Here is a 25489-nt window from a genome sequence, read left to right as displayed (position 1 = left end):
TTCTCGCCCAGTCATTCGAATAATTCTCGACCTGTGACTACTGCTGTCAAGGCTCACTTCCAGTTCAGACATGGGGTCTCCCTCTCTTCTGCTCACAGCCATACGAGAGAAGATGGCTTATGCCAACTGTCAACGAGGCATGACAAGGTACAGTGGACTGCGTCCACCCCTTTCCTTTGCTAATCAATCAAATGCCCCCCGTTGCTCGGTTCGAGGTGCGCGGCTGCCAAGAAAAATCCCATAGGCCGGGTTCTCGGCCCGCGTCTACATGTCAGCGAGGCAACGGCGACACGATTCGCTCTACATTTTCCGCTGGATAATCGTCAGGAACACACACACACACATATATAACCAAAAACGAGGTCCCTCATCTACAAAATAACATTATGGCTCTACTTTTATCTCCTTCTCAGCGAGCTGCATCAACTCTTGACAAAACACCCAGGCGAAACACATCATCGGCCTGTAGAAAATCTCCATCAGTTACGGACCTCCCTGCCGCTTGTTCACACTCACTTGAACCTCAGATACTCGGGCTGATCATCTCCATCGTCGCCTCGGTCCATACTTCCCCACTTGCCAGCTCGCACCTCGGCGATCCACTCCTCCACGTAATGCTTCTCATAGGTCAGCGCATATGCATGACGAGCTACCATTTCCATCTCAGTCAATCTCGATTTGATAATGACATGCTTGAAGATTTCGCGGGAGGATTCTCGGGCCACACCGACATGACACTCGTAAGCGTCTTGAAGGGGTTCCTATAAAACAGTCAATTACAATTCCGGGAAGCCTCGGCTCACATTCAGATTCTGATCACGAGCTCGCTTGCGTCGTTTGTTCTTTACAGCGATACCAGACGGGATCTCCGGCTCAGTCACTCGGTATCTACGCCGTGCAATCAGCAAAAGACGTGCCCATGCTCTCCCACTCACCGTCTCATGTCATAAGCCATCGACGATTCGAATTGAGCCTTGATGGGTTTGAGCCTCTCGATGAGACTGGCATAGACTGGATGACGAGTGATACGCAAATCGACAGGATATTGCATAGCTTGGAGATCGGCAGAACGGAAATGCGGGTCTGGTTGTACCTGCATATCGTAAGCGTCGGTGGTATAAGGGGAGAAAAAAGACAGCGAACTATTCGGAAAAGCTGGCCCAGGATCTTCTGACTCTCGTAAACTAGTTTAGTGGCGTCCTGGATGATCGTCAAAACCAGAAGCAGGCTCGGTCAATGTGTATGTCTAACCCACCTTGTCCATGAAATCAGGCCATGACTTGGGTCGAAGGCTAGGGTCCAGCACCGCTGCGACACCAGCTAGAACATTGATGAGCACGGCGCAGATCCGAGCCTGCGTTTCTTCACTCACTCTTGGCAAAGTCGACGCTGCATGATCGTGTTAGAAGTCGGTGCAAGAATGGTATCGATCAACTCACGCGGTCTACAAAACGTCAGCTCGCCTCAGGGCTTTCGAGCAGCACTCACACTGTGAACCTCTGATAGGTGCAGACAATCGGGATGGAAGGGATCATACAGGTCGCTCAAGGCGAGATGATTGTTGTCAACTTGACCCAAAACGTCGTTCATGATGTATTGCACAAAGTTCTGGCATGTCAGTACGGATGACCCCGGGCCGTTATATACCTCGTTCAAGTGCTCTTGTGACACTCGATCGACTCTGATAGGTTCCGGTGCCGTGTAATCCATAGGCTGGTGTACACGGAGTGGTTGGACGAACCGTTGGTCCCAGATCAAGGTGAAGTCTGTGTGAGATCAGCCCCCAATTTTATGAGGTGCCTCACCGTCTCCGTCCAAGTCTCCACCTCCTAGCCTGAGCCGGCGTCAAGATGGGCCTACATTCATATACTCACTGGTTCGGCAGATCTCGATCGCCATGTATGCTGAACACAATCACATTCTTGAGATGCCTCAAGGCCGGGCAATCCACAGCCATTGCACGCCTGATATCACCAGGGTGCACTGAACGAATCAATTTCATAGAGACTGAGTCTTGAAACTCACAAGCCGGTGCTCGACAGACCAGAACCTCGCTCTGCACAATGACAGGTTTCGCCTGTCCCTCATCTTGGTACTGGCAGAACACTTCACCCTCCTTGAGCATACCCGATTCATCCGCGATGCCTGAACGATGATCAGCCAATCATCAAATGCCTTAGGGCAGATCAACAAACCTATGAGATACACGCCCCCGTCTAGCCTGACGCGAGCCCTCCACTTTAGATCTTGTAAAGTCCGACACTCGATGATGGAGATGATATCGAGGATGAGAGGATCTTGGTTGAAACCAGCTTTCACCAAAGCAGTCAAGGGGAACTGATGGGGTTGGTCATTCCTCTAGCGCTGATCACATTTGCTTTACCTCTGAGCACACCGACATCAACTTGAGATCTTCCCGAGTATGTCTGCCTTGCTCGACTCTTCTGCGCATCCCTCTTATACTGCTCACTGCATCTTCAAAGATCTGTCTGATCACCTGGTGTGGCACTCCATTGGCACACATGATGAGGATGAATTGGCGGTTGAGGAATGCCACTTGGTACTTGGCGAGCTGAGACTATATCAGCGATGGCGAGTGGCCAAGCTCGTGAGATTTACCCACCCTGACGACGTTGAGGTCTTTCAAGATACTCTGGAATTTGATCATGGATGGACGGAGTCGTACTTCGTGATCCCCGGCAAGATTAGGCCAGCAGCCCAGAACTCCTTTGGCGCCCCTGTGGATCGTGAGCCAACTCCACGATGGGTCTAACGCACCCCAAGCGGACCTGTATGGCAGAAGGCTGTGCATTGATCCCAGTTTTTGTCCCAAGCGCCTTGGCCGCTTCCTTCATGAGCGCTCGCCCAGCGACGCCGACACCATCCGTGAAGCAGTACTTGCCTCGCTCAACATCTGCAAGGTTTCGACCTATGGTGATCTTAAGATCAACGATGCGGCTCGTGCTAAATGGCTTCGCCGGCGTCAACAAGGTCTGTCTGTACATTCGCCGCAGACCTACCAAACCCATACGAGCTGCATGTTTGGCAACGATTGTTTCGTCGACGCTACCCATCCATGTTCGTAATTCTGACCCATCGATGACGGTCGGATCGATGAACCACAAAGAGTGATCCCTGCGTAAGAATCAACAACTACTCCAGTTTGGTCGCAGCCCCTTCCCTCACTTTTGCTGAGAAGCCGATGAGGCGACAGGTAAGAACCTCTTGCCACCAACGATCAAGCCGTGCTGAAGCGCTCGCCTGACTCTGGCCATGATACCGATATCGGGTCGAAGCTGGTCGCACTGTTTGGTAAAGTCCTGGATCTGAGAGAGCCAATGAGCCCAAGCCAACGATAAGAGCAGTGTCTCTCATACTTGCAACTTGTCTTCCTCGTCCGCAAATTGCACGCGAATGATACCGTCGAGTCGATCCGCGTACCGTCTCGTCACACTGTTGGAAGGCTCTTGTTGTGGAGCACCGACCAGAACACTTGTGGGTGTAACGAGTACTGTGCGTATCATGACCAAATGGGAGAGGACTGTTAGATTTGTCCGCCGCAGAAATTGGGCTCGACCTGATATAACGTCGTCGTCAACGAGGCAAACATCTCAGACTTACGTTGGACAATGAACCCCACATTTTTGATCCGCTCGAAGTTGTAGAGACATTCCAAGAGGCGGTCTTGAAACGCTGGGACGGTGGCGTGGGTTTTGAGAGCCGCGCGAAGACTGGGCACATCGCCAGGTTTGAGAATACCATGGGCGATCAAACCCTCAATGAGGCACCGGGTCGAGAACCGTATATTTGACATGTCTGGACAATGATAGCTCTGATTAAAGGTTGTCGGATCCAATCTGTCGGTTCTCTCGTGGGACCTCTTCTGAGGGGACATGAGGTGCATGTCTGGGTCAATCTCGGCGAGTCGTTCGAACTTTTGAGTGCAGCCCTTGAGCTTCGCGAGCTGCTCAGGAGGAAGGCTGAAGATCCAACGGTACGAGTTCCAAAAAGTCGGCTGCACGTTAACGGAGAAGAGGGGGCCGATTCCTCACATAGGCACAAGGACCTTCAGGTATAGTGGACAGCGGACCAGCATTCCTTTCAGACTGGGAGCGAATCAGGAGAGTCCGTGAATTATGTCAGATAGAATACTCACCACGCCTGCGATGGCAAAGTCCAAAGCCGTCGCTCGGCGCCTCCTGGGGAGTCTTCTACGCTCCTGCTCCGACATTTTCACCAAATCTTCCTGATTCACTTCAAACGGCGCAAAGAACTTGGGAGGTCTCCGACAGGTGATAGTCACTGTGACTTCGTGTTTGACCTGACCCCACACCGGGACGTCTCGAATATGGATACCCTCCGAGGCGATATCGTCAAAGGCTAGTTCGGCATCGAGGGGTCGAAGAGCTGGCGGCAGTTGAGATTCGTCCGCTTTGAATTTGGCTCGGATAGCGATGTGTTCACGCTTAAAGTCAAAGGCAATGTATGACTCGCCTCTTGTACTTTTGAAGCCGTCTCGACGATAGCCGCTATTCGGCTCTTCACCACAGTGGGTTGCAAGACCAATGACCTGGTAAATCAGTGTCAGAGCAATGGTCGTCCCTGTTTTTGCGAGAAACAAACTCACCTGCTGGAAGACACTTCCCATCAGACTTCCCATGGCCATTGCTTTTGGCCGGAATTGATACTTGTCCAGATCAGTCACCTCGGTATTGTTCATGTCATGTCGGCGACCATTGGGAAACTGTCGTTGGGTATTGGAGTAGCGCATATGGCTCGCGAAGTCGTTAAGATTGATTCTGTCCATCAGCGTGAGGGTACTTGGTTCAATACGGTCGAGCATCTTGAATGGTGGTCACTGATGGAGGGCCCCAAAGAGGTCCACAAGCTCCCTCAATGATGCCGTCTTATGTCCGCGAAGGAGAGGAAAGTGTCGCTGCCAAGAGACAAGCAAGGTGCCGAGGACGTGTTGCGTGCGGGATTGTGCGTGTGTGTGTGTCAGGACGTCGTCGGCTGTCAAGATGGGGCGAGAGAGATGCTGAACAACAAGATGAGAGCCCTAATGACATTCTGCAGGACAATGGTTTGGGTACAACAAAACTAGAACATGAGCGCTTGGACGCTCGGATCGCTTGAAATTGTACACACAAACCCCTGGAGTTTCAAAATGCCTGGAGCCCCAAATTCATCCTTTGGACCATTGGCTATTTAGAACACGAGACATGGATACATCTGCAAATGTTGCACAGGGACGCTGTACCAAGAGCTTAGAAGGCGGTTTTCTCGACATGCAGGTGCGCTGTCATGGAAGGAAGGGAACTGCGGGTGATCGAATCTACTCCCTCAGCCAGGCCTCTCGTCTCATCTTTTTCTCCTGAGCTTTCTTCTTGTAGCGTTGCTGGACGACACTCTTTGTCAGGACGGTGTCCCCGAACTCGGACCACATTTCCACTCACCATATCCTTCCTTGTGACCTTGGCAGGTTCGACACCAGCTTCAGCGTCCCTCTTCCGCTTTGCATTTTCTGCAGCTCTCTGTTTTTCCCAAGCATCGACATCGAAATAATGACTGTTCATCCGCTTGGATCGATTGTACTCGTCCAAATGATCCACCGAGTAGCTGTAGTCGGCAGGTGTGAATCGGCCTGTTCTAGAGTTGAAAAGAGCCGTTTGAGCTGATGATTGAGCCCCTGAACCTCCACGTTGTGATGGCGGAAGAAGATAGGCCAAATCGGGATCAATGTCTGCTGGCATACCAAACGATGCACTCGGCTGAGTGGTACTCTCCGGTGGAGGACCAGGAGGTAATGGAGGTTGAGCAGGTGCAGACGAGGTCGAAGATTCTGGTTGAAGAGGGTTCGTCCAGGTCACTTCGCTGGTCACTGTGTTCCAAAAGTACCAAGCTGGACTCGATCAATCAGCAGGGATATCTCGTAGCCTCACTGTAGCTCACCATTGCGCTCTGCAGACCAGACAGCCTGCCAGGGTTGAGACGCGTTGGTTGCCGGGGGAGCCTTGCCTTTGCCTTTTGACTTTTTCGATGATTTAGCGGAGACGCCACTCGCAGGATCTTCTTGTTCCTCGGTCGCATCTCCAACTTTTCTTGCCTCACTGCCAGCCTCCTCATCCTCATCGCTTCCTTCGTCCTCACTTTCTTCATCGTCATCATCGTCTCCCAACGATCGTATGGGTTGATCCACAGGAAGTGAAGATCCTGCACCACCATCGACGACATCGTTCCCATCCTCATCCTCGGGCATGGGCTCATTCGGCAAGGGGGGAGGAGCTGAGGCATGGGAGCTGGCTTGAGCAGGGTTCGAGGCGGCCATGGTCTCTCAATCTATCGTTTGATCTGTAGGTGGTCGAGGGTTTCAAGTGGGTGTGACGTGCCAGCTCTAGGTCTGTATCGAGAGGTTAAAATGCCACGTCAATTCGAGCAGAATTTTCCCACTTGATTACCCCTTTCGGATGTCTCCGTCGAGGGAGATGCCAACTGGCCGGGGGGGACGTTTATTACATTATTTTGCAATCTCGCCCTGCTCCGTGAGTGTTGCACATTCTACTCGACCAAAATTTCAATTCTTTGGTCCTTATCGATTAGACAACAACGGCGCCGGATTGTGGTGTGTGGAGGGCGGAGTTGTAGCATACTAGGCCAAGGGGGGAACGCCCATCGCTGGCCTGCTGCGGCTGCTTCGTTGCACACGCCCGGTCTCCGGCTTCCTCCTCCTCCTCCTCCTCCCTGCTGTTCTTAAGACCCAGCGCCCCCTACCCTTTGCAAATCTCTCAAACCCTTTCACATCGAGACCAAATTATTATCCTGTTATCGATTTCACATAGCTAGGTCGGAGTTTTTGGGGCATCATATCACCTCATCGGTTTCATAGACGGAAAGCCCTCATCATGTCCGATGCCGATACAGCTTCGGGTTCAGTCCCGCCGCCCACTGGGTCCAAGGTGAGTCATCACGTTTTTTGGGCGCCGCGCCCCAGAGACATCCTGACCGAGCTCATTCTTCAGGATCGTCATGAACCTCGAGGTCGTAAACCCAATGATCATCTCCCACCATCACGCGCCAGAGAAGTCCAACGAGCATTCCGACTTCGACGTGCTGAACATTTGGCCTCGCTGGAAGAACGTATAAATTCACTGGAGACTGAGAATGCTCAACTTCGAGCTTTACTCAATCTGCCCGAAGCTGATCGCGGCAAGATTGGCTCAGGTCCAACTGGACGTGGTAAATCTCTCAAAGAAGGTGGTGTTCCCATGAGTGAACGCGTGCGAGCGAGAAAGGAAGCTAGGGAAAGAGAGCGTAGAGCAAAAGGTCTACCTGAACCGGAATCTTCGGAACAAAGTGATCGAGGGAGAGATACAGCCACCCTCAGTCCAAGAGCTGCCAGTGGCTCATCGGCATTACCGAGAAACGATTCTCTATCCCTCTTTGGTGGACCCTCAGATCAGTCTTCCAGCTTTGCCTACAATCTTCCTTCCTTGCCTTTCAATATCCCCGTCTCGCCAGAATCCAGTTTCCCCGATTTCTCCAGTCACATGGAATCCAACCTGTTCAAAGGTTCATCTGGACCTTCTGCTTCCTCCTTCAACAACATGTTCAGCATGTTTGCCAGTCCCACCGATACGAGCGATCAACGTCCCCCGCCAACGGCTCATCACACTGGCTTAGACCATCGTTCGCCTCCTACCCCACCTTTATCTGCTCCTGGATCCGGCGGCTCGCCCGGTCAACCTGACCTCTTGACCCGATTGAAATCTTGCTGCCATTTGAGCGATTCGCACGTCGTCAATGATCCAGGTTTGCTCATCTTTGCGACCCGACTCTGTCAATCCTTCCCCTGCGCATTCAATGGTGCACATCCCGATTCCGCTTACGGATCTGACAACGAGCATTTGTTGCTGGAAGATTCTTGGAAAGCTCTCAAGATGCAGTTGGATCCTGGCGGAGAGGCAGATGGAGAGAATAGGATAAACACAGGAAGGATGGCCGCCGAACTCGTCTGTCGGGCTGCGGCGACGAGGGGATCCGGAGGTGGATGGATCATCTGCAGATACCGTGAAGGCCTGTCTATCAAGAGGCACCTTATCGCTGGGCTAGTTCAGGGACTCGGAGGAAGCTTGGAAAATTGACGTGGCTCAGATTCCGAATGTCGCTTTTTCTAGGACGCAATGGTAGTGTAATAGTATGCACAACAAGGATTCAACAGAGCCCCTCAGTCGCTGTCAATGACGATCGGCTTGTTCTCCTTGCCAGAGTCGAAATCCTCGAGATCTTCTGTGTCTAAATCCCCGCGGCCCCGTTTCTGAACTTGCCTCCTGTTCCAAGATCTCATTTCTACCTCGTCAATCTGTCGAATAAAGCTGTCGTCCACGTCAATGTCGTCAAATTCGTCACTCTCAACCTGGTGAATGTCATTTCTTCCCCGACTAGCTTGTCGCTCAGCTTGTCGCTCAGCTTGATCCACCCGCCGGAAGAAGCTTTCGTCCACGTGAAAGGACTCGAACTCATCGTCTGATCCCTCCGCCGCGCCTATGACCGCGTCTCGATCCGGATGGGCGATTTGATCGTACATGCGTCCAATTCTGGCACTCGCGAATTGTCCCGCAGCCCGTTGAGGTCGGCTGGATGTATTGGGCGTCGAAGGCCCGGGGACCATGCGTTGTGTAGCAGTCTCCTGTCGGGCGGGACGAGGTGGTGGAGGGCGTGTGGTAGCACGTGGAGCCGCTCGAGTCCGTCTAACTGGTACTGTGGGCTGAGCTTCACGTCTCGCAGCGGCGTCCATCCGAGCTTTGAGTGATGAGATGAAGCATTCTGCTTGCTTTGCTTCGAGATCCTCGATCATGCCTCCAATGATGTCTGTGTTCTCGGGTTGGAGAAGAACTGCCATCGATGAGCCGTCAGTCACAGTCACTCCTCTTTTTGCACTTACGAATGCCACGGACAGATCGCACGCGATGTACGAGAAGCTGTGGACGGGGTCGTTTAGTTTGCCATTGTCCAAAGGTGTTGCAAGTACTGGACTGACCTTACATCCTAAGGGTGTCTCCCCGAGCTTCAATCCATTCAACCGCTTGTATTCGATCGCTCGGACCTTGGATCGCCCGTCGCTGAGCTCGAAACGGAGCATGCCCCTAGGATAGACTGGCATATTCGCATCATCGACTTCTTCCCCGTCCGCAGGATCGTCTATCCTTCGTATCCTGGTCCGTCCCTCGATGACGACCCGACGCATGTTGACGGTGTTCTGCAGTTGGAATGCCGATGACCCAATCTCTGTGATACTCTCAATCTGTAGGAGCGTGGGTTCCACGAATAGCAATGCGCTTTGAGAAGATGAGGGATCAGCAGGCGTGGCATTGCTGGGCAGCGTCGAATGAGCCAAATTGGACCAAAGAAATTGATCATGCTATCCGGCCACAATGAGCGAACCATCTGCGTGTAGGATATTTGGGGTAGGGGGGGGGGGGGGGGGGGGGGGGGTTTATCTCACGACTGCCTCCAGCGTCGCCTGCTGACCATCTTCGATCAGTGCCTGGGCGCATTGTCGAACCCATTCCTGAAAGGTGAGATGCTATTCAGCTCCTAGAAACTCACTGGATCGACCCGTGGAGCCGCGTATCTGCGGCGCAGAGCATTTACAAGGCTCTGAACATCCATCATGGTCATCTTGATGGCTGTCGACGCGTCCGATACGCCGTGTCCAAGGCCATGATGGATGAACAGTGCAAATAAAGTAGAGCTATAAAATCAAAAATGACGTTTTATTACTCAGTAGCTGGAATAGTGGTTGATTGCATTTTGAGCTTTGTCCTTTTGTCTCTGTAGACTGCAGTATTGGTACATTCAGGTGACCTGAGGGTCGAGTCATAAGCAAGCAGGATGTTCTCTCATCCGCTGCTCAGTCGACCCCAAGCTCAATCGGTGATTCTGATCGGCGCTCGGGGTTTACGGCGTGATACCATACAGGGCATTCATCCTAGATTTGCAGCAGCGGCAGCGTCGACTCGGGCTGTATGGCGTCGACCCAACTCTACCTCTTCACGTCGTCCACCGATTTTGAATACAGACTCAAAGAAGATAGACTCTACTCCTTCGCCTTCGCCTCGTGGATCTTTACGAGGTGAGTCGCTGCTGTGTCTGCCGGAAGCCCGGCGGCGGCTGATGATGTCCCAGATCGTATATCCAAGGTCTGGTCGACCCCGACTAAGTGGTATCCCATACCGGTGGCTCTTGGAGCTCTGGTACTGCTCGCGGTTCAGTATAGAAAACAGGCTCGAGATGCTCCAGAGGTGACGAAGCAAGACGAGGGAGGGGCGGTGGTCAATGCCGGTAGGAAGGTTGATGGACCATGGCAGGTGGGCCATGAAGATCCTCTTCAGGCGATTGTGCTCTGACAGACATTCAGGTCCAAGTACTGGGAGCGCTGCCATTACGATCTCTATCTCAGCTCTGGGGATATCTGAATTCTCTCGTCCTTCCCGTTTGGTTCAGACCGTTTGGTTTCAAACTCTACGCTACGATCTTTGGTTGTAATCTCGACGAGGTGCCAGAGGATCTCAAGAACTATGAGAGTTTGGGAGACTTCTTTTATCGAGAGATTGATCCGGCCGCTCGGCCCATTGCTGATTCGCCCATGGTGAGTGCGGAGCGCAGGTCTGGATCAGCGGGATTCTAAACTGTGAGGGGCAGGTTTCTCCAGCAGACGGTCGAGTCTTGCACTTTGGCGAGATAGCCGATCAACGTGTAGAACAGGTCAAGGGAATCACCTACTCCCTTCAGGCACTCCTGGGTACCGAAGAAGGAGCTTTTGGAGAACGAACAGAAATCACGCCTAACGCCGTTCCGTCCCCCTCTGGATCATCCACACCTGGATCCCGTATCAAAGTGGTCGATGACAAGAACTTTGCAGAGATCAATAATATTCCTTACTCTCTCGGCAAGCTCATGGGTACGTCACCAGCCAAGCCCGTGCCCGATAAGGATCTTCCGCCCAAAAGCCCGCAAGAAGAGCACGATGCGTCCCGTAAAGAGGGTGGAGACTTTACACACGATGCCTCGGTCGCGATGCGATTAGGATCTCACGTCGCGAGTCAGGTTACTGAAGAAGGCCAAGACTTGCAGTTGTTACATCCTGACAGAGACAAGCTCTTCTTCTGCGTCATCTATCTAGCACCCGGAGACTATCATCGATTCCACAGTCCATGTGCTTGGGTCGTCGAGCGGAGACGGCATTTCACCGGCGACCTCTTCTCAGTCTCACCGTATATCGTTAATAGGCTGAAGGACCTGTTCGTTTTGAATGAACGAGTAGCCCTCTTGGGCAGATGGAAGTATGGATTCTTCTCGATGGTACCAGTGGGAGCTACGAATGTCGGATCGATCAGGATCAATTTTGACGAATCACTGCGGACGAACACTCGACACATGTCTCATCCAGCGCACACGTTCACCGAGGCTGTATACGCCTCGGCGTCTCTGCTGCGTGGTCAACCGCTATTACCTGGGGAAGAGATGGGAGGATTCAGATTAGGAAGCACAATCGTTTTGGTCTTTGAAGCTCCGAGGGAGTGGAAGTTCACCGTCAAGAATGGACAAAAGGTGAAGGTGGGAGAGAGCTTGGGTCAGATCGGGGACAATCCGTGAACGAGGTTGTAGGCTGAGAATGGGTACGCGATGCATCGTTCAGGGCGTGGTGTTCCATCAGAGCTTGAGCATCTCAGGAGGAATGGACATGCGGCACAGACGAGCGATCATGGCTCCGAGTTGGACCAGAGTGCCCACGCCTTCCAGAATCCGCATGTGCGTCCAGCCAATCTCCTGGGGCAGCAGTTTAGCGTGTTGTCCAGTACAGTGAATACCCGGACTCACCCTGATAAACTCCAACTTGGTGTACTCTGGCAGCTCCTCCATCCCCTTGACGACTCTGAAAACAGTCACGACGATATCCACCGCGCTGTATCCTTGATCCCACAGCGCATCGATTCGAGCGAGCGCTTGGTCAATTTCGCCCTTTTGGCAGTGTTTGATCATTGTTTGAACGACGAGCGGATGAGGTTGATCGCAAATTTTGAAGACATTTTCAGGCGAAACGAAGCCAAATCCTGACCAGGTAGATTGCAGGTTGTTGATAGCCTGACGCATATCACCTTCGGCCGTAAAGATGAGGGCGGCGAGTCCTTCATCAGAAGATTTGACCTTATGACGCGGGAAGATCAGCCCCAAAGATCTCTTTGCACAAATCCCTTTTGCCGATCCACTCACACCTTCCATCTCACAGATCTCCTTTAGCCTCTTCAATACCTCGGCGTCCTTGAGCTTGGTATACCTCAGGATAGCGCATCTTGATTGAATGGGTTCGATGATCTTGTTCGACATGTTGCAAGCGAGTGCGAAACGGGTTGTATTGGAATAAATCTCCATAGTCCGTCGTAATGCCTGTTGAGCGCCCGAGGTCATCCTGCCTCCTCCGTCAGGAACCGAGTAAATCAATTCGAGAGCAGTCTATCGAGCTCACGAATCTGCTTCGTCCAATATGATGATCTTGTGTCTTCCAGCCGGTAAAGTCACTTTACGTTGAGCAAAACTTTTAATCTTGTTTCGAACAACGTCGATACCTCTGGAATGAAAGGAGAGATGAGCATACCACGTCATGCCACCATCTGCAACTCCACTGACCTTTCGTCTGAAGCATTGAGCTCAAGGACGCCCTCTTTGTAAGCATCGCCTAGCAGAGCATGAGCCAGACAATGAATCGATGTCGTCTTCCCTATTCCCGGCATGCCCTACCGAATGATTTCAGTATGAATTTTTTGGACAGCTAGGGACATGGAGCGGCTCACCGACAAGATGATATGCGGCACGTTACCATCCTCCGCAATGACTTTGAGACGCTCCACCGTCTCACTGTTGCCCACAATGTCAGATAAAAGTATCGGTCTGTATTTCTCGACCCTAAGACGACGGCCGGTCAGCGAATGACAACGAACTCCAACCCGCTAGATGACCGATTGCAAGTCGACCACCTGACATGTACGTACCAAGGCATCTCATACCCCTCTGCATCGGCATGCTTGACCGTCGGAGCGGCAGGCATCTTGCCCTTGGATGAGGAAGCCATGGTGGACATTGACAGAAGGACGAATGAACATGACGCGCCGCGAAGAAAAAAGGAGCGCATAAAAGTGGAGGTCAACGCGCCAGCGAAAGCAGCACGACATTGAACATTTCGACAATGCATGCAAGGCTTTCTCTTGAAAGCGCAGCTGATGGAATGCAATTAGGGCGGAGAGGACTCCCTGGCACTATTAGGACTCTATGAGTCCGCCCGAACATCGATCTACGATGCAGTGCTTGGTATATACTCGACTAAACATCGATCAAATCCCTTGGTATCTCGTCACTCCTTGATGCCCCGGCGTCATGCTCATCTGCGGACCATGGCCCTCCGATTCTGAATCGTACGCCAATCCTGGAGGTCCCTGAGCCATGCCAACGGCAGGCGGAAGGCTGGCGTAATCATCATCGTAGTCCATTCTGGGTGAACCTCCGCTGTAGTAATGGGACGGTGACATCGATGAAGTTGGCATGGCGGGAACAGGTGGGATCTCATGCTTGTCCCGGTAATCATAATCATAATCTTCCAAAGACGATGCGGCACCGAAGCCAGAGCCGTTGAGAGCCATGGGCGGGGCAGAGTGAGGGGGAGCGATGGAGGATGGAGCGAAGATGGACGAAGAATTGGACAAGGAGCGTTGCTGTGAATGGTATCAGTCGGCCTGCTCGACTCGACTTAAAGCTGAGACTCACCAATGGATTGGTCTCAATACCGTGTTGCCCAGTGACTCTTGCGGGCAATGCATGGTGGGTGTCAGCATCTCCATGACGATTCAACTCGGGCCTGAACAGGTGTCAGTGGGCAGATTCAGTGTACGGGGGACTGCTTCACCATCTGATAGCCTCATCCTCATCACCATGCCTTCGCTTCATACGCCAGACAGCACACGCGATGAGAGACAGAACAAGGACTCCAGCTCCGACCGAAATACCAATGATAGCGGGAGTCGATAACGAGCTGCTGTCTTCGTTGTTGCTTGAGGTATAGGTATTGCTCGCCGCATCGGAATCGGTAGATGGGGTGCTGGAGGGAATGGAAGTCACGACCTGAGTGATGATCTTGGTGGAACCAGCTTCATCAGTACTGATGGTCGTCATCCTAAGCTATTCGTCAATGGACCAGCCGATGACTTGACAGGGTCAAACTCACGTCGTAGAAGACGAGGGGATTGCTGCGCTGCTGGTAGGGCGAATCACAGACGAGGTAGTCGAGTTGACGGCACTCGACGTTGGCAAAGCTAGAGCTTGATCATCAGCGACCATCGAATGTCTTGCTTCAGCGAGACGCACTAGCATTATTCCTGCTCAATGTCGAGGACGAAGATGCTGCAGCGGCGGCAGAGCTGGAGAGTGATTTGACGATAGATGAGATGGTATCGCTGTCCGTAGTGGATACAGCAGAGGTGGCACTGCTGATTGATTTGCCTGTGCTGAGGGCAGACGACGCAGTCGAGAGCGAGCTCGTTTGCTACGATGGTCAGCAAAAGGAGGCCACGCCATGTTCCCTACTCAGATACCCACCGAGCTGGTTCCCCCGCCCAACAACCCATTCAAGAATCCGTCTCCATCATCCAAGCCTGACTGCGGCGCGCGTTTGGCCTTTCCAAGTGCTCTGAGAAGCTCCAATACTCTCGGATTGCTGAGATCGAGCCGTTTGGACAGGGGTTGGTGATGACCAGGTGAATGTTGTTGTCTGGATTGTGGGAGGTGATTGCTCGACAGAGCGGTAGGCAGAAGGGCAATCGTGAGGAGAACCCCTGAGAGCTTCATGATGAGAAGCAGTTGGGATATTGGGATCGACGAGTCTGGAGGAGTGCTGAGCTTAGACAGCTCTAAGGAACCCCCAGCCAGCTGTGTTTGTTTGGCGAGTACCTTGACGACTGATCTATGGTGCGACTTTGCTACAGGATTCCAAGCATCCGTCGAGGTGGACTGGCCTCGATGGGGAATGTCCTCTATGGGGGGTGGCGATGATAGAGAGAGATACAGTCGTTGAGCCAAGGGCAAAGGAGAAAGCAAAAATGTATCCGAGCGTTCAAACAGCGGGAGATGCGGAAATGATCTGTGGGACTGTCAAGAGAATGTGAAAGTGAGGCTGACGGCGTGAAATGACTTCCAGCTGAGTCGAAATGCGTGATGTTGAGCTTCGATGGCCGTTGATGGATGGTCTTGGAAAGGGGGGGATATGAAGAGAGATTGATGGGAGATGGTAGTAGGTGTGAGTTGAAAGTTGTTGCTCCTGCTGACGCTAAAAAACGATGTGCTGTCCCATATCATAATTGGTTTCAATCCCTTTTTTTTTAGCGCCATCTTCCCTTTTGCCGCAAGCACTCCAACCTCATACTGCTCACTGTGAGCCAAGCCAATCACCATGTTATCGAGTGAGGAGCTGTCAATATACTACATCCTGCATCGTATGTATATGTCTGATCTGCACCATGAGTCCTGTCCAATCCCTCCACGATCATCTCGCCAACGATTCGCTTCTCTGACGCTCCACTCCACCTCGTCTGCTTTGTTTACCTCGTTTCACATTTTCATTAGAGATCAGACCTCGTTTCACCTTTAAAATTAGGCACGATCGCCCAGGCGCCTATCTCAGCCCTCCTTTGTTATGGCTTCAGCCTGTCAGACAATATGCTCATACCTAGAGGTCTCCCATCCAAGCTGGGGGCGAGACGGCCTGTCTCCACGGTGCGATGCCTCGCAAATCTCTCCCTGCTGCAGCATCGACACCGCAGAGAGGTCCAGCCCCTCAACGAGCCAATACATCCGTGAAACGCTCGACGCGTCAAGCATCGCCGACTCCGACCCGTCCAAAGAGACGGAGGCGAGGACAGGAACATGCGAGTGATGAGGAGGGCGAGGAGAATTCAGCTTCAGTACGGGAAGTTGAATCTGAAGACGCAAAGCCCGACGCAAACGGAAAGATATCCCTTGGACCGGAGAAGGAACTAGAAGCATGGCAGGACTTTGCAGCTGATCACTATGAAATGATCGAGCAACTCCCTCTCGAGCTGCATCGGACGTTCCGATTGCTTCGAGAGCTAGATGAGACATGTGTTGGTGAGTTACCGCCTTGGACATTCCTTGGTATGGATACGCTTACCGTGGGGTGTAGCTCAAACAAACGACCTGGAGACGGTGATCCGTAGATATATTGCCAAACGGATGGGTATTCAGGCTGCCGAGAGGATTGAGCTGGAGACAAATGTTCCCGTGATCGAATCGGCAGCACCTATACCTGACGGACAAGGTGGCTTGCTGGCCCCACCAGATGGCGCAGAGGAGGGCACAGAGGAGGCTCTCGAAGTCGAGTCTCGGAGGGCGTTTCCTGAAGAAGGCAAAGGGCAAGAAGGTGATGTGGAAATGGAATGCGACGCAGTCGGACAGGCGAAAGACCCGTCGGCCGATCAAGGGAAAGATGAGGAGGAGGGGAAAACCGATACTAGAGCCAGTGAGCTCCTACCTGATATTGGGCGACTCGCGAGGGAGATGGTTCGAAATGGAGAGGAAAAGGTGGCATTGGCAGTGGGAGCCTACAATGCCGTGAGTTGCAGTCGAAACAATGCTCAATCGAACCATGAACACTGATCGCACTTCAGATTGACCGGCACATCAGAGCACTCGACTCGGCACTCTCAGCACATGAGGCGTCGATCCTTCTCGGCTTGAGGCCTGATACCAATCCCTCGGCGGCTGTGGAGCCAGGGATGGTGTTGCTAGATGGCATCGGCAAGAACCCAGGCGAGGATCGGGAGCAAGTCACAATAGGTATGGGAGGAGGAACCGCGAGGAAGAAGAAGGGCAAGAAGAATCAGGCGACCAATGGCGCCTCAGATCTGCCAGATGCCACGACGGAGCTGCCTGGTCCATTGTTCGATCTCGAGGTGGATCCGTGAGTGATGTGGTAATGAGCCATGGTCGGCCATTGATCAGAGATTTCCAGGAACGAGCCAAGATATTGCTACTGCAACAATGTGTCATATGGGCAGGTGGGTTCGAGACACATGCTTGGCTTGGACTTATACTAATTTGTTCATTGGCAGATGGTTGGATGTGAAGTAGGTCACGACTCGGATCATGAGTCAATAAACAATGTGCTGATCCTTGCCGATGCAGAACGACGAATGCCCCCTCGAGTGGTTCCATCTTGGATGCATCGGTCTCACCCAACCACCCACTGGCAAATGGTGGTGCAATATTTGCAAGCCAAAGACCGACGTCGATCCTGGCGGTGGTGGAGGGCAGAAGCACAAGCATAAACGGGGCAAGGGGTGGAGCAGCAGGAAATGAGTCTGTATGTTTCCTCGTTGCTTCTTTATTTGGTACACTGGATACATATGTGTTGTATGATGTTCTCCGTTCATGAGGCCTCTCGCAGTTGATTCGGCAGAATCCCTTGGCGAACAGGTGATCATGCCAGCTTCTTGGTTCGCCTGAATCCCTTCTTCTCGCTACGAGGTGCGGTCAGCATGATTTCACGACTGGGTCTCATTGACGGAAGTCCTTGATGGCAATCGTGATCATTGCCAAGTGGAAGATACACAGATCACCGGTTCGTGTCGACTCACCTAGAATCAGGTGACACGGCCGTCGAGCTCGCTGCAGATTCATTGTTCTCTGAGCTAGATGTCCGGCTTGCTCCAGTTTTGAAAGCTTCAGGGTGCAGGCTCATAGTCTTTGCTCCAGCTTCGAATGCCGCACGAGTATTGGCCAAATATTCTTCTCTTGACGGGGCAGCTCTATCCGTTCGAACGGATAATCGACCATTGGAGTAAGTCACGCCTTTGGAAGAGAGGTCTTTCTTGGTACTTTCAGTGGTCGAGGTCAGGGCAGATTTGACTTTCAGGCCGAGATCTGCAAAGAGGATAGAGGCATCCTTGTGTGAGAGCTCACTCCCTGTGGAGGCGAATGACGGAAAGTGTATGCTCCACTCACAGACGATGCCCAAAAAGGCCAGGAGTGTGAACGCGGAAGAGATGACTTCCCATGTGGACCTGGGCGCGGTCGCATTAGCAAACGCAAGCTACAGATGCCCTCAAGATCCGATATCTAGGCCAGACTCACGCCATGATACTGGGAGAGGTGGACGAGGTTCAATAACAGAAATTTGGAAAACGAAAGACGTCACGCGCTTCTGCTCAATTTTGGATATTGTTGACCTTGATGTGTGGCGTGGACCTGAACTATATAATCATTACTAAAATGCATATGACTGACTTGTACAAAGAGTGAGCGGCGTCTGTGAAGCCGTCAAGGGATGAAGATACGGCTATAGCCTTCGACCCTAAGGCAAATCAAGTCAGTATTGTCCGCGGACATGGACGACGGCAAAAGCTAAGCTCACTTTTTTCTACAGCAGCTGAGAGATGCACAATAGTGGTTAGCTGACGGAATGCAATCTCTTCAAGTCGGAGCAACTCACGGACACAGGTGATCCCTCGCTGGTAATCTCGCCGCGAGACTCTCTCTACAATCATTGCACAACGCCAAGCACCGACAAGGCCAGAGAATGGTATTCCGTGGCTCCATGGTACACACGACACAACTCCTCCGCCTGTCATCGTCCCATCCGTCATTGTCGTCGTCGTTTCTGGCGACAGTCGCGTGACGTCTATCGGCGATGATGTCATTAAGACGCGAAGGCGTAGGCGAACGAGTCGGTGAAGCCATAATAGCTGCGAATCGCCTTCGAGTGAGTGGAGTTGAAGAGTTTGTCAGGTGAGCCAGAAGGACTGCTTGAGTATCCTCAGACTGGTCTTCATCCGGGGGAGAAACGAGATCGCGAAGCATGTCAACTTCCAGCCCCGCTTCGGTCATCGCTTCGGAAGATGAGGATGTTGAGCTGGCATCGTCCTGCCAATCATCTTCATCGTCATCTTCGATGATCTCCTGACCCATCAAGTATTGTCGCCATGGGAGAGGAGGAGGGGTTTCGTCGTCTAGGGCTCCCTCCAATGCCGTTGTCACAGCTGTGGATGACGCGGCATCCTCAGCAGCTCGAGCAGCTGCCCGAAGCTGTCTGTTTCTGTCGTTGTACGCCTGCAGTATACGTAGCGCTCGCCTTCTGGAGAACCTAGCTGGTTCCCGCCATGCTTGGCGTCTCCAAAACTGCCATTGACGAGGACCGTACCACCATCGACTGTCCCAAGCAATCACACTCCAATCGTAAAGCTTCCGTCCGACTGGTGTAGACATCAGAGTCGCGCAGGCGAAAACGATCAATCGCGATCCGAGGACTTTCCAAAAGGCTCGCGACGCTCTCCAGTATCGGCTTTCCATCGCTGGGTCTTCGATTTGCGCCACGGCAATGTCATTGATCTCGGTGCCGAATCCACCGTCAGAATTGCGCAATGGCTTGACTACATCGCTCCGGGCTGTTGAAAGCTCGACCCATGGTCCTTGACGTTCCTGCACAGCGATGAGCTCGTTTCTCAAACCTGAGAACTGGGATGCTTCCAGGCAGGCTGTGCCTAATTTCAACAAGACGATGCCGAAATCATCTTCCAGAGACGGCATGACTCCTTCATGCGGCAAGAGATTGGCAAAGATGGGTGAGGGCAAGTAGCCGAGAGTGAAAAGGTGAGTGATCGCCTTGACGATAACTGAAGAGATGATGATGATCGACAGGAACAATGCCATCTGGTCGTTGTGAATAAGCCCGATTGCACGCGGCACTCACCAGATGTGTCAGAAATGTAAAGCTAGGAAACTTGAGAGGAGATGTCCAAAGGGCAAACACAAAGTGACCTAATCCTAGACCACCACAGACAGCTGTCGGAACAAGCTGGTTCCGCCTTCCGCCTGGTGTCAACTCGATGGCTTGAAGCCAGGTGAGCTGGAAAGGGTCTTAGCGACACGCCTCGCTTCTTGGCTCGGAAACTCACCTCAGTCAGGCTCAACCATAGCTGAAACAATGCATGCACATCGGGTCTGCCATAGGTCGACATGTGGTTTGGTCGATGATGGGTGAGCGGTGAGGAGTACAAATGCAGAAGAAAGCTGTAGCCAAAGAGGTTGAACGAGGCACCTGTATCTCTCCGTCTGGTTCGATCCAGACCATTGGCAAATCCAGAACAGACCAAGCCGACACAGACACTGAGGAAGACCTGCCAACAGACTTTCTCCATGGACATACTGCCCGCCCATTGGCCAAGTTTTGCCAGTAGTCGACCCACAGCCACTGAATGAAGGACGGTCGAATCCACCGGCCACAGATTCGCGACTTGTAGCAAGAGGATGGAGAATAAGATCCAAGCTCTCACCAGGCAGAAAATGCCAGGTATGCGTAAGTATTTGGGTGCAGAGGGAGATGTGAGAGCGCGGGAGACTGCAGAGTTTCATCAGCATCGGTGCGATGAGGTCCGAGTTCGCTAGAGGTGACCTACTTTTCGTTGTGAGTCTGTGATACAGGGAGCGCACGGGTGGATGAGGCAGAGGTTGAGGAGGAAGCCGAGGCCGTCTGACAATGTGATGAATACGGTTCAGTAGTATAGCCTGAGTGAGGCCGTTCAGCGCTGCTATCTCGGGGACACGAGCATGTCACTCACCATCAAGACGAGGGTTACTCCATAACCACTACCGGCGAAGCTGAGCGGACCGATCCCACCTGCCAACGCTCTAGTCTCGCCAGGCTCATCGACTATAGAATTCATCATCTGAGCAGCGGTAGCATGATCGCTCTTGCCTGCCGTTCCCGAGCTGGTTTCGTGCGCTTCGCTGAATGCCTGTTCGGTGGAATTGGGTGAAGGGAAAGAGAAGACGAGCTGGTGCAAGGCATGGGAGATGCGGTTTCCCACCCGTCCAAGAATGGGCAGGGGCATGATCTAGGACGCTCTAAGGTCTAGTCATTCAGATGATCTCCCTGAAGTGAGCAAAGCCGGCGCACAACGATCAAGGAGTGATCGCAAGAAGGCCTATCATTGACCAGATCAAGTGGCGGTCAACAGGAATGGACGGGTCCACGTGGCACACAGCACATCTTTACCCGTATTTGAGTCATCGTCACCTCCTGTATCGACGCGGAGACGCATACATGGATCAGGGTAGCAAGACATTGCGCAGCGCATGCATGGATCGCGAAGCATACTTGCTCAGCCTTGGAAAAGTCTTTTCATGCCTCCTTGCGCCTTCGCCACGCCCTAAAGCCCTTGACCGTCCCTCTGAGTTTTTCGTCCCCTGGATCTTCGTCAAACATGACTCCTGTCCATTCAGTGACCACCTGCTCATAACCCCATCCATCGCCTGACTCCGCGAGGGCAGGTAAGAATGCCATGTCAGCATCTGCGAGATGAGGTCGATGGTGCGTGATGAATATCAAGACACAAGGTGTCATTTCGCCATTGGATGGCAGATCCAGAGATAAGAGCGAGTTGACAGATGATATCAGAGCCTTGTGTTGAGAATGATTGAATACGAGATCACTGAGAATTAGGAGATCGTATCGATCCTCTGGGCCATTCATGAGGGGTGTAGGATCGGCTCCCCATAAAAAGCCCTTGACATGTGTCTGAGGCCTTATGTCCAGAGGCACATTCGTATCCACATTCCATTGCATATTGTCCAAGAGCTCTTGATCGGGGTAGTCGGTGATGGTGACTTGGTTGGCTCCTTTCAAGGCAGCCACAAGACTTGGCAAAGCTGCTCCGGCGCCGAGTTCAAGAATTTTCTTGCCTTTGACCAATGAGGAGTGCTCTAGAAGATAATCGGTCAAGACTCGAGCAGTGTTCCATCTACCGTCGTACATCTCAGCTGTGACCGTACGTCCAAATCAGCTTGACATACAGGTGATGACCCCATAATGGGTGAGATCCGACTAATCGGGTGATAATCTGATTTCCACCCTGTAATGGGCTCAAGGTCCTGTCCGCTGGAACAGTGTATGTGGCAAAGGAGTAAGGCGGAGGTAGAGGGGATTCAGGTGCCTAAGGATGAGGATCGGACAAAGGACCAAGGTCAGCCTTCCGTAGACAGTGAGCAAATCGCGGCCCCCCTTCTCACCGGTATAAGATTGTCAAGTCCATAAAGGTCGTCGCCGTCGTCGCTGTCGATTTCGCGCTGATCAGGGGTTTCTGCAGGCTCTGAAATGTGGGTCACCTGTTTGATTCTGTCGTCTCTGAGCCTCGATGGGCCTCCCGAGGCGTTCTGTGTATCCATGAGCGGAGAGTGTCGTCTTATTTATGGTGACAAAGTAAATTTCCTTTCCGTTCACGGATCCGGGCTTCGGGATCAGTCCCTTTAGAAATTAGGCACCGATGGGGATGCCGAGGACAGGGGCATTGGATCGTTGATAGAGTAGGTCAAATGAACCCACGCGTTGACTGAATGTAATGCCATGGCTGCCTCCTTGCTGCAGATGCTGTAAGCTGTGAAAGAAGCATTGCAGAATAGGTTATGGTGAACGTGAGCCGAGCCATATGGATATGAGGGTACAGTGCGACCCATTACTGAGGTAATAGTGCATGTCATGTCCAATCATGTCATATCTTCACCCCTGAGCCAAGATGTCAAGAGAGAGCATGCGTGATTCTCGGCGCAAGGCGCTAGAGCAGAAGAAGAAGAAGAAGAAGATGTACAAACAGTCAGATTTGTCATACGGGAGAGACTTCGTAGTTCTTAGCATGCTTGCCGCCGGGGATGACTGTTCGGCATTGTATGCGCGTCTCCTCGAACTTGAAAGTACTTCTCCCACGCTTTCGGCCTTGCCCCTCCCCCCTTTCAGTCCCTTTCCTTTGTTGTCTTCTCACTCTCCTCGACCTGCAGATCTTCATCCTGGCACTCGTTCTCGTTCAGCACTCATATTTCTCTAGGCCTATCCCCTCTTCGCCACCCGCTATTTGATTACTCGATTGCAATATAACGTCACCCGAAGTTTCATTTTTATTATTTGGGTGGTTGTTGTTCGGCACGCTTATTCAACATTGGGTGACACGGTCGAATCATGACGAACAGACGACATGGAACCATCCTGGCGGTCCTCCTGCTGTATAGCACGAGCGTATTTGCATTGAGCAGCGGTGTCTCAGCACGGGCTCTCGATGCACTAGCGCACAGACAACACCATGAAGATATCGATCACGGTGACGCGGATGCCGGTAAATCCATTGCCGCTAACGCCATGTCGGATCAAAAGGACGATACGAGTGGCTCCTCTGTCGTCGTAGCGATGGGTTCGTCCATGCACGATCATGGAGAACATCAAGTGGCGGGAGACGAGTTGGACGAATCGGAAATCCATAATGCTTGGCACAGCTTCCCGCCAACTTATCTCGCTGCCGACTTTAGGTTGAATAATGATACTGCCATCTTTGGGGAAGAATTCGATGCTGAATGGGATCCAGACGAGGCGAATGGGCACAGGGGACTCATGATGCTACATGTCTTGGCGATGATCGGAGCATATTTTGTGGCCTTGCCCATAGGTAAGTGGCTCAAGGGGTAAAACACTCGACTTTGCTGACTGTCGAGCTCTCTTTCACCAGTTCTGGCTCTTCGTGCGGCGAACTCACCAGCTCACTACCTCGTCAATCTCGGGTTCCTGGCGATCGCCGGGGTAGGATGGCTATCAGGTGTCGCTTACTCTGCTGCGACTCCAGATAGGTGAGGAACCGGTGTCTGTTTCGCTGACTTACCGTTTCAGATACATAGGTAACAAGCATGGCAGTCTCGGCACTGTCCTCCTCCTCACATCTATTGCGTTGGCCGCACTCGACTCGCTAGGTCTCATCAGCCGGACTATCGCGTTTGTCAAATCAGATGATCGATCATGGTCCGCTTTCTGTTCCCAGGTGTTTGGCGGAAAGACGGCTCGATGGCTCGACGGCCCAAATCATCGATTCGAAATGGTCGGCTTGATGGACAGACAGAGTGAAGAGGTCCAACAGAGACAGGCTGATCCTGTCTTTGCCATCGGAGGGGAAGATGACGAGGTGGACGAGCCCTTTCATCATCAATCTCGACGAACGCTTCGACGCGAGTCGGAGCTCACTCCGATTCATAGAGACTCTGCTGGATCAGATGGAACATTGCACGAACCTGGCTCACCATCGTCGCTCGGCGAGGGTAAACGTCCTTCTCGATTAGGGGCATTTGATTTTGATCAGGCTGCACGAGATCCAGCCGTCGACTCCGATGAGCCCACGTCGTCTAGCCGCCGATTGAGCTGGCGACGATTGGGCGAGATAATCTTGACTTGGTTGAGACGATTCCAGGTCGTCTTTGCCTATGTAGTGACGCTTCTAGGAATGACAGTATATGTAGTGAGTGATTTTCATGAGCGCCTGAAGTCTCGCGACTGATCTGACAACAGGGGATGTGCCGTGGGAGCTTTGTGAATGCTTGCGCTGCACATTTCATCAAAGGCAGTATCTTTTTCGGGTGAGTCGAGATCTATGCCTTAGCTTTTGGTTTCCTCGCTCATCTCTGAAATCAGATACGGAGTTTTGACATTTGCCCGATACCTGGGAGCGTATTCGGATCTAGGTTGGGCATGGAATCGCAAACCCGGAAAGGCGAGCGGGACTTCTGCCGAGATGGTGGAATGTTCTGTCATCTTCGTGTACGGCATCACAAACACCTGGCTCGAGCGATTGGGATCCCACGCTGGTGATCCGTATACCGTCAGACAAGTCCAGCACATCTCCATTGCCATCATGTAAGTATGCCAATCGCCGGTGGAGATCCACATTGACGGTTTTCCAACAGGTTCTGGTTCGCCGGCCTGATCGGGATCCTGCTCGAGTCGAAGAGCGTCAGACGAGTGCTAGGAAGCATGCTGGGCCGTCCTCGGGATATGCACGAGCCTCCGTCATACGCATTCAGCTTCAATCCGCTTCCTGCTTTGGTCATTGCGGTCGTAAGTAGGATCAGCATCCGATTCGAAACCTTCTGACCGTCTTTGCAGACCGGTCTCGCCATGGCAGCCCATCATCAGCGCTACGTCTTCCAGGTCCAAATCCACTCTTTGTGGGGTCTACTCCTAGCCGGTGGATCGCTTTGTCGATTTCTGACCTACTTTTTCCTCTGGATTCGACCACCCGTTGAGTCGACTCTGCCGTCCCGACCGCCTACTGAGATCCTCACTTCCTTCGGCTGGGCGGCAGGTGGTATCGTCTTCATGTTGTCAGTTGAAGAAGTCTCGTGGGCTGCCATGCGAGCAGGATACGACGACATGATGGCGTTTTTGAACATCACAGTGGCTCTGACTTGCTTTGTCTTTTGCTGGGTCGTCATTATTCTCGTCATCAAGGGAGCCGCGGTCATGCGTCGTGAGAAGGGGATCGAGAGGGTCAGTAAAGTCGATTTGGGTCATGCGAGGGTATAGATCCATGGCGCAGAGAATGTCGCATTGCAATATCCGCAC

The 25489-nt window shown here is 52.4% G+C and overlaps 12 protein-coding genes across 12 annotated transcripts; 4 read left to right on the top strand and 8 right to left on the bottom strand.

Annotated features, from left to right (window-relative positions):
• Positions 1-384: 384 nt before the first annotated feature.
• BD324DRAFT_577542 (RNA dependent RNA polymerase-domain-containing protein) lies at positions 385-4720 on the bottom strand (the record flags this gene model as incomplete). Its single annotated transcript, XM_022013265.1, has 21 exons — positions 385-463; positions 532-761; positions 804-888; positions 936-1093; positions 1144-1200; positions 1256-1320; positions 1485-1608; positions 1648-1766; positions 1806-1834; positions 1875-2145; positions 2196-2337; positions 2384-2572; positions 2624-2738; positions 2779-2972; positions 3021-3135; positions 3187-3326; positions 3378-3577; positions 3622-4015; positions 4053-4106; positions 4157-4529; positions 4620-4720. The coding sequence occupies 21 exons, from the start codon at positions 4718-4720 to the stop codon at positions 385-387; spliced, it is 3234 nt and encodes a 1077-aa protein (XP_021872372.1).
• Positions 4721-5161: 441 nt separating this feature from the next.
• On the bottom strand, positions 5162-6520 carry BD324DRAFT_358124 (hypothetical protein). Its single transcript, XM_022012574.1, has 4 exons — positions 6019-6520; positions 5953-5977; positions 5457-5902; positions 5162-5408 (listed from the first exon to the last, which is right to left on the bottom strand). Exons 1-4 carry the CDS (start codon positions 6292-6294, stop codon positions 5268-5270), a joined length of 888 nt encoding a protein of 295 aa, XP_021872371.1. The 5' UTR covers positions 6295-6520; the 3' UTR covers positions 5162-5267.
• Positions 6521-6934: 414 nt separating this feature from the next.
• On the top strand, positions 6935-8183 carry BD324DRAFT_620899 (hypothetical protein). Its single transcript, XM_022015336.1, has one exon. It carries the CDS (start codon positions 7266-7268, stop codon positions 8139-8141), a length of 876 nt encoding a protein of 291 aa, XP_021872370.1. The 5' UTR covers positions 6935-7265; the 3' UTR covers positions 8142-8183.
• BD324DRAFT_620897 (hypothetical protein) lies at positions 8184-9733 on the bottom strand. Its single transcript, XM_022015335.1, has 5 exons — positions 9607-9733; positions 9503-9568; positions 9038-9418; positions 8942-8978; positions 8184-8892 (listed from the first exon to the last, which is right to left on the bottom strand). Exons 1-5 carry the CDS (start codon positions 9676-9678, stop codon positions 8225-8227), a joined length of 1224 nt encoding a protein of 407 aa, XP_021872369.1. The 5' UTR covers positions 9679-9733; the 3' UTR covers positions 8184-8224.
• An 81-nt stretch (positions 9734-9814) lies between these two features.
• On the top strand, positions 9815-11708 carry BD324DRAFT_599280 (phosphatidylserine decarboxylase-domain-containing protein). The gene is made up of 4 exons (XM_022013902.1): positions 9815-10132; positions 10186-10367; positions 10418-10648; positions 10702-11708. Exons 1-4 carry the CDS (start codon positions 9892-9894, stop codon positions 11653-11655), a joined length of 1608 nt encoding a protein of 535 aa, XP_021872368.1. The 5' UTR covers positions 9815-9891; the 3' UTR covers positions 11656-11708.
• On the bottom strand, positions 11709-13154 carry BD324DRAFT_620895 (P-loop containing nucleoside triphosphate hydrolase protein). The gene is made up of 7 exons (XM_022015334.1): positions 13050-13154; positions 12852-12963; positions 12688-12794; positions 12527-12628; positions 12274-12469; positions 11881-12207; positions 11709-11829 (listed from the first exon to the last, which is right to left on the bottom strand). The coding sequence occupies exons 1-7, from the start codon at positions 13136-13138 to the stop codon at positions 11713-11715; spliced, it is 1050 nt and encodes a 349-aa protein (XP_021872367.1). The 5' UTR covers positions 13139-13154; the 3' UTR covers positions 11709-11712.
• Positions 13155-13492: 338 nt separating this feature from the next.
• BD324DRAFT_357896 (hypothetical protein) lies at positions 13493-14454 on the bottom strand. The gene is made up of 3 exons (XM_022012573.1): positions 14416-14454; positions 13958-14363; positions 13493-13909 (listed from the first exon to the last, which is right to left on the bottom strand). The coding sequence occupies exons 2-3, from the start codon at positions 14221-14223 to the stop codon at positions 13642-13644; spliced, it is 534 nt and encodes a 177-aa protein (XP_021872366.1). The 5' UTR covers positions 14224-14363; positions 14416-14454; the 3' UTR covers positions 13493-13641.
• A 1094-nt stretch (positions 14455-15548) lies between these two features.
• BD324DRAFT_620889 (hypothetical protein) lies at positions 15549-17469 on the top strand. The gene is made up of 6 exons (XM_022015333.1): positions 15549-16191; positions 16247-16674; positions 16731-17023; positions 17075-17120; positions 17175-17189; positions 17248-17469. The coding sequence occupies exons 1-6, from the start codon at positions 15825-15827 to the stop codon at positions 17419-17421; spliced, it is 1323 nt and encodes a 440-aa protein (XP_021872365.1). The 5' UTR covers positions 15549-15824; the 3' UTR covers positions 17422-17469.
• On the bottom strand, positions 17470-18286 carry BD324DRAFT_620885 (hypothetical protein). Its single transcript, XM_022015332.1, has 3 exons — positions 18196-18286; positions 17700-18125; positions 17470-17582 (listed from the first exon to the last, which is right to left on the bottom strand). The coding sequence occupies exons 1-3, from the start codon at positions 18198-18200 to the stop codon at positions 17543-17545; spliced, it is 471 nt and encodes a 156-aa protein (XP_021872364.1). The 5' UTR covers positions 18201-18286; the 3' UTR covers positions 17470-17542.
• A 263-nt stretch (positions 18287-18549) lies between these two features.
• Positions 18550-21117, bottom strand: BD324DRAFT_645064 (hypothetical protein; the record flags this gene model as incomplete). The annotated part of the gene is made up of 5 exons (XM_022017604.1): positions 20679-21117; positions 20517-20625; positions 20016-20458; positions 19811-19966; positions 18550-19770 (listed from the first exon to the last, which is right to left on the bottom strand). The coding sequence occupies exons 1-5, from the start codon at positions 20949-20951 to the stop codon at positions 18550-18552; spliced, it is 2202 nt and encodes a 733-aa protein (XP_021872363.1). The 5' UTR covers positions 20952-21117.
• A 124-nt stretch (positions 21118-21241) lies between these two features.
• On the bottom strand, positions 21242-22049 carry BD324DRAFT_577859 (putative nicotinamide N-methyltransferase; the record flags this gene model as incomplete). The annotated part of the gene is made up of 2 exons (XM_022013281.1): positions 21242-21860; positions 21913-22049. Coding segments are annotated over 2 exons (756 nt in total), but the record flags the coding sequence as incomplete, so codon positions are not given.
• Positions 22050-23305: 1256 nt separating this feature from the next.
• Positions 23306-25450, top strand: BD324DRAFT_578083 (hypothetical protein; the record flags this gene model as incomplete). Its single annotated transcript, XM_022013301.1, has 7 exons — positions 23306-23549; positions 23610-23727; positions 23768-24386; positions 24437-24504; positions 24560-24781; positions 24832-24982; positions 25031-25450. The coding sequence occupies 7 exons, from the start codon at positions 23306-23308 to the stop codon at positions 25448-25450; spliced, it is 1842 nt and encodes a 613-aa protein (XP_021872361.1).
• Positions 25451-25489: the final 39 nt, after the last annotated feature.

The sequence above is a fragment of the Kockovaella imperatae genome (genome assembly GCF_002102565.1).
Source record: "Kockovaella imperatae strain NRRL Y-17943 chromosome Unknown BD324scaffold_4, whole genome shotgun sequence".
Lineage (NCBI taxonomy): Eukaryota > Fungi > Basidiomycota > Tremellomycetes > Tremellales > Cuniculitremaceae > Kockovaella > Kockovaella imperatae.
Note: the sequence above shows the minus strand (reverse complement) of the source record. Positions and strands in the feature narration are given on the sequence as shown.

Excerpts from the sequence above, each read along its gene's own strand:
- BD324DRAFT_358124 (XM_022012574.1), bottom strand. The coding sequence starts at position 6,294 with ATGCCTCAGCTCCTCCCCCCTTGCCGAATGAGCCCATGCCCGAGGATG. Across the intron at positions 5,903-5,952 it reads CTGGTCTGCAGAGCGCAATG|CTTGGTACTTTTGGAACACA; the intron begins GTGAGCTACAGT and ends GATCGAGTCCAG. Across the intron at positions 5,409-5,456 it reads AGGTCACAAGGAAGGATATG|TGTCGTCCAGCAACGCTACA; the intron begins GTGAGTGGAAAT and ends CCTGACAAAGAG.
- BD324DRAFT_620899 (XM_022015336.1), top strand. The coding sequence starts at position 7,266 with ATGAGTGAACGCGTGCGAGCGAGAAAGGAAGCTAGGGAAAGAGAGCGT.
- BD324DRAFT_620897 (XM_022015335.1), bottom strand. The coding sequence starts at position 9,678 with ATGACCATGATGGATGTTCAGAGCCTTGTAAATGCTCTGCGCCGCAGA. Across the intron at positions 9,419-9,502 it reads AGGCGACGCTGGAGGCAGTC|CATGATCAATTTCTTTGGTC; the intron begins GTGAGATAAACC and ends GTGGCCGGATAG. Across the intron at positions 8,979-9,037 it reads AGACACCCTTAGGATGTAAG|CTTCTCGTACATCGCGTGCG; the intron begins GTCAGTCCAGTA and ends CCCCGTCCACAG.
- BD324DRAFT_599280 (XM_022013902.1), top strand. The coding sequence starts at position 9,892 with ATGTTCTCTCATCCGCTGCTCAGTCGACCCCAAGCTCAATCGGTGATT. Across the intron at positions 10,368-10,417 it reads AGGTTGATGGACCATGGCAG|GTCCAAGTACTGGGAGCGCT; the intron begins GTGGGCCATGAA and ends ACAGACATTCAG. Across the intron at positions 10,649-10,701 it reads CCATTGCTGATTCGCCCATG|GTTTCTCCAGCAGACGGTCG; the intron begins GTGAGTGCGGAG and ends TGTGAGGGGCAG.
- BD324DRAFT_620895 (XM_022015334.1), bottom strand. The coding sequence starts at position 13,138 with ATGTCCACCATGGCTTCCTCATCCAAGGGCAAGATGCCTGCCGCTCCG. Across the intron at positions 12,795-12,851 it reads TGCCGCATATCATCTTGTCG|GGCATGCCGGGAATAGGGAA; the intron begins GTGAGCCGCTCC and ends ATCATTCGGTAG. Across the intron at positions 12,470-12,526 it reads ATATTGGACGAAGCAGATTC|GATGACCTCGGGCGCTCAAC; the intron begins GTGAGCTCGATA and ends CGGAGGAGGCAG.
- BD324DRAFT_357896 (XM_022012573.1), bottom strand. The coding sequence starts at position 14,223 with ATGACGACCATCAGTACTGATGAAGCTGGTTCCACCAAGATCATCACT. Across the intron at positions 13,910-13,957 it reads GAGGATGAGGCTATCAGATG|GCCCGAGTTGAATCGTCATG; the intron begins GTGAAGCAGTCC and ends ACACCTGTTCAG.
- BD324DRAFT_620889 (XM_022015333.1), top strand. The coding sequence starts at position 15,825 with ATGCCTCGCAAATCTCTCCCTGCTGCAGCATCGACACCGCAGAGAGGT. Across the intron at positions 16,192-16,246 it reads GCTAGATGAGACATGTGTTG|CTCAAACAAACGACCTGGAG; the intron begins GTGAGTTACCGC and ends CGTGGGGTGTAG. Across the intron at positions 16,675-16,730 it reads CAGTGGGAGCCTACAATGCC|ATTGACCGGCACATCAGAGC; the intron begins GTGAGTTGCAGT and ends ATCGCACTTCAG.
- BD324DRAFT_620885 (XM_022015332.1), bottom strand. Across the intron at positions 17,583-17,699 it reads GCCGTGTCACCTGATTCTAG|CGAGAAGAAGGGATTCAGGC; the intron begins GTGAGTCGACAC and ends CGCACCTCGTAG.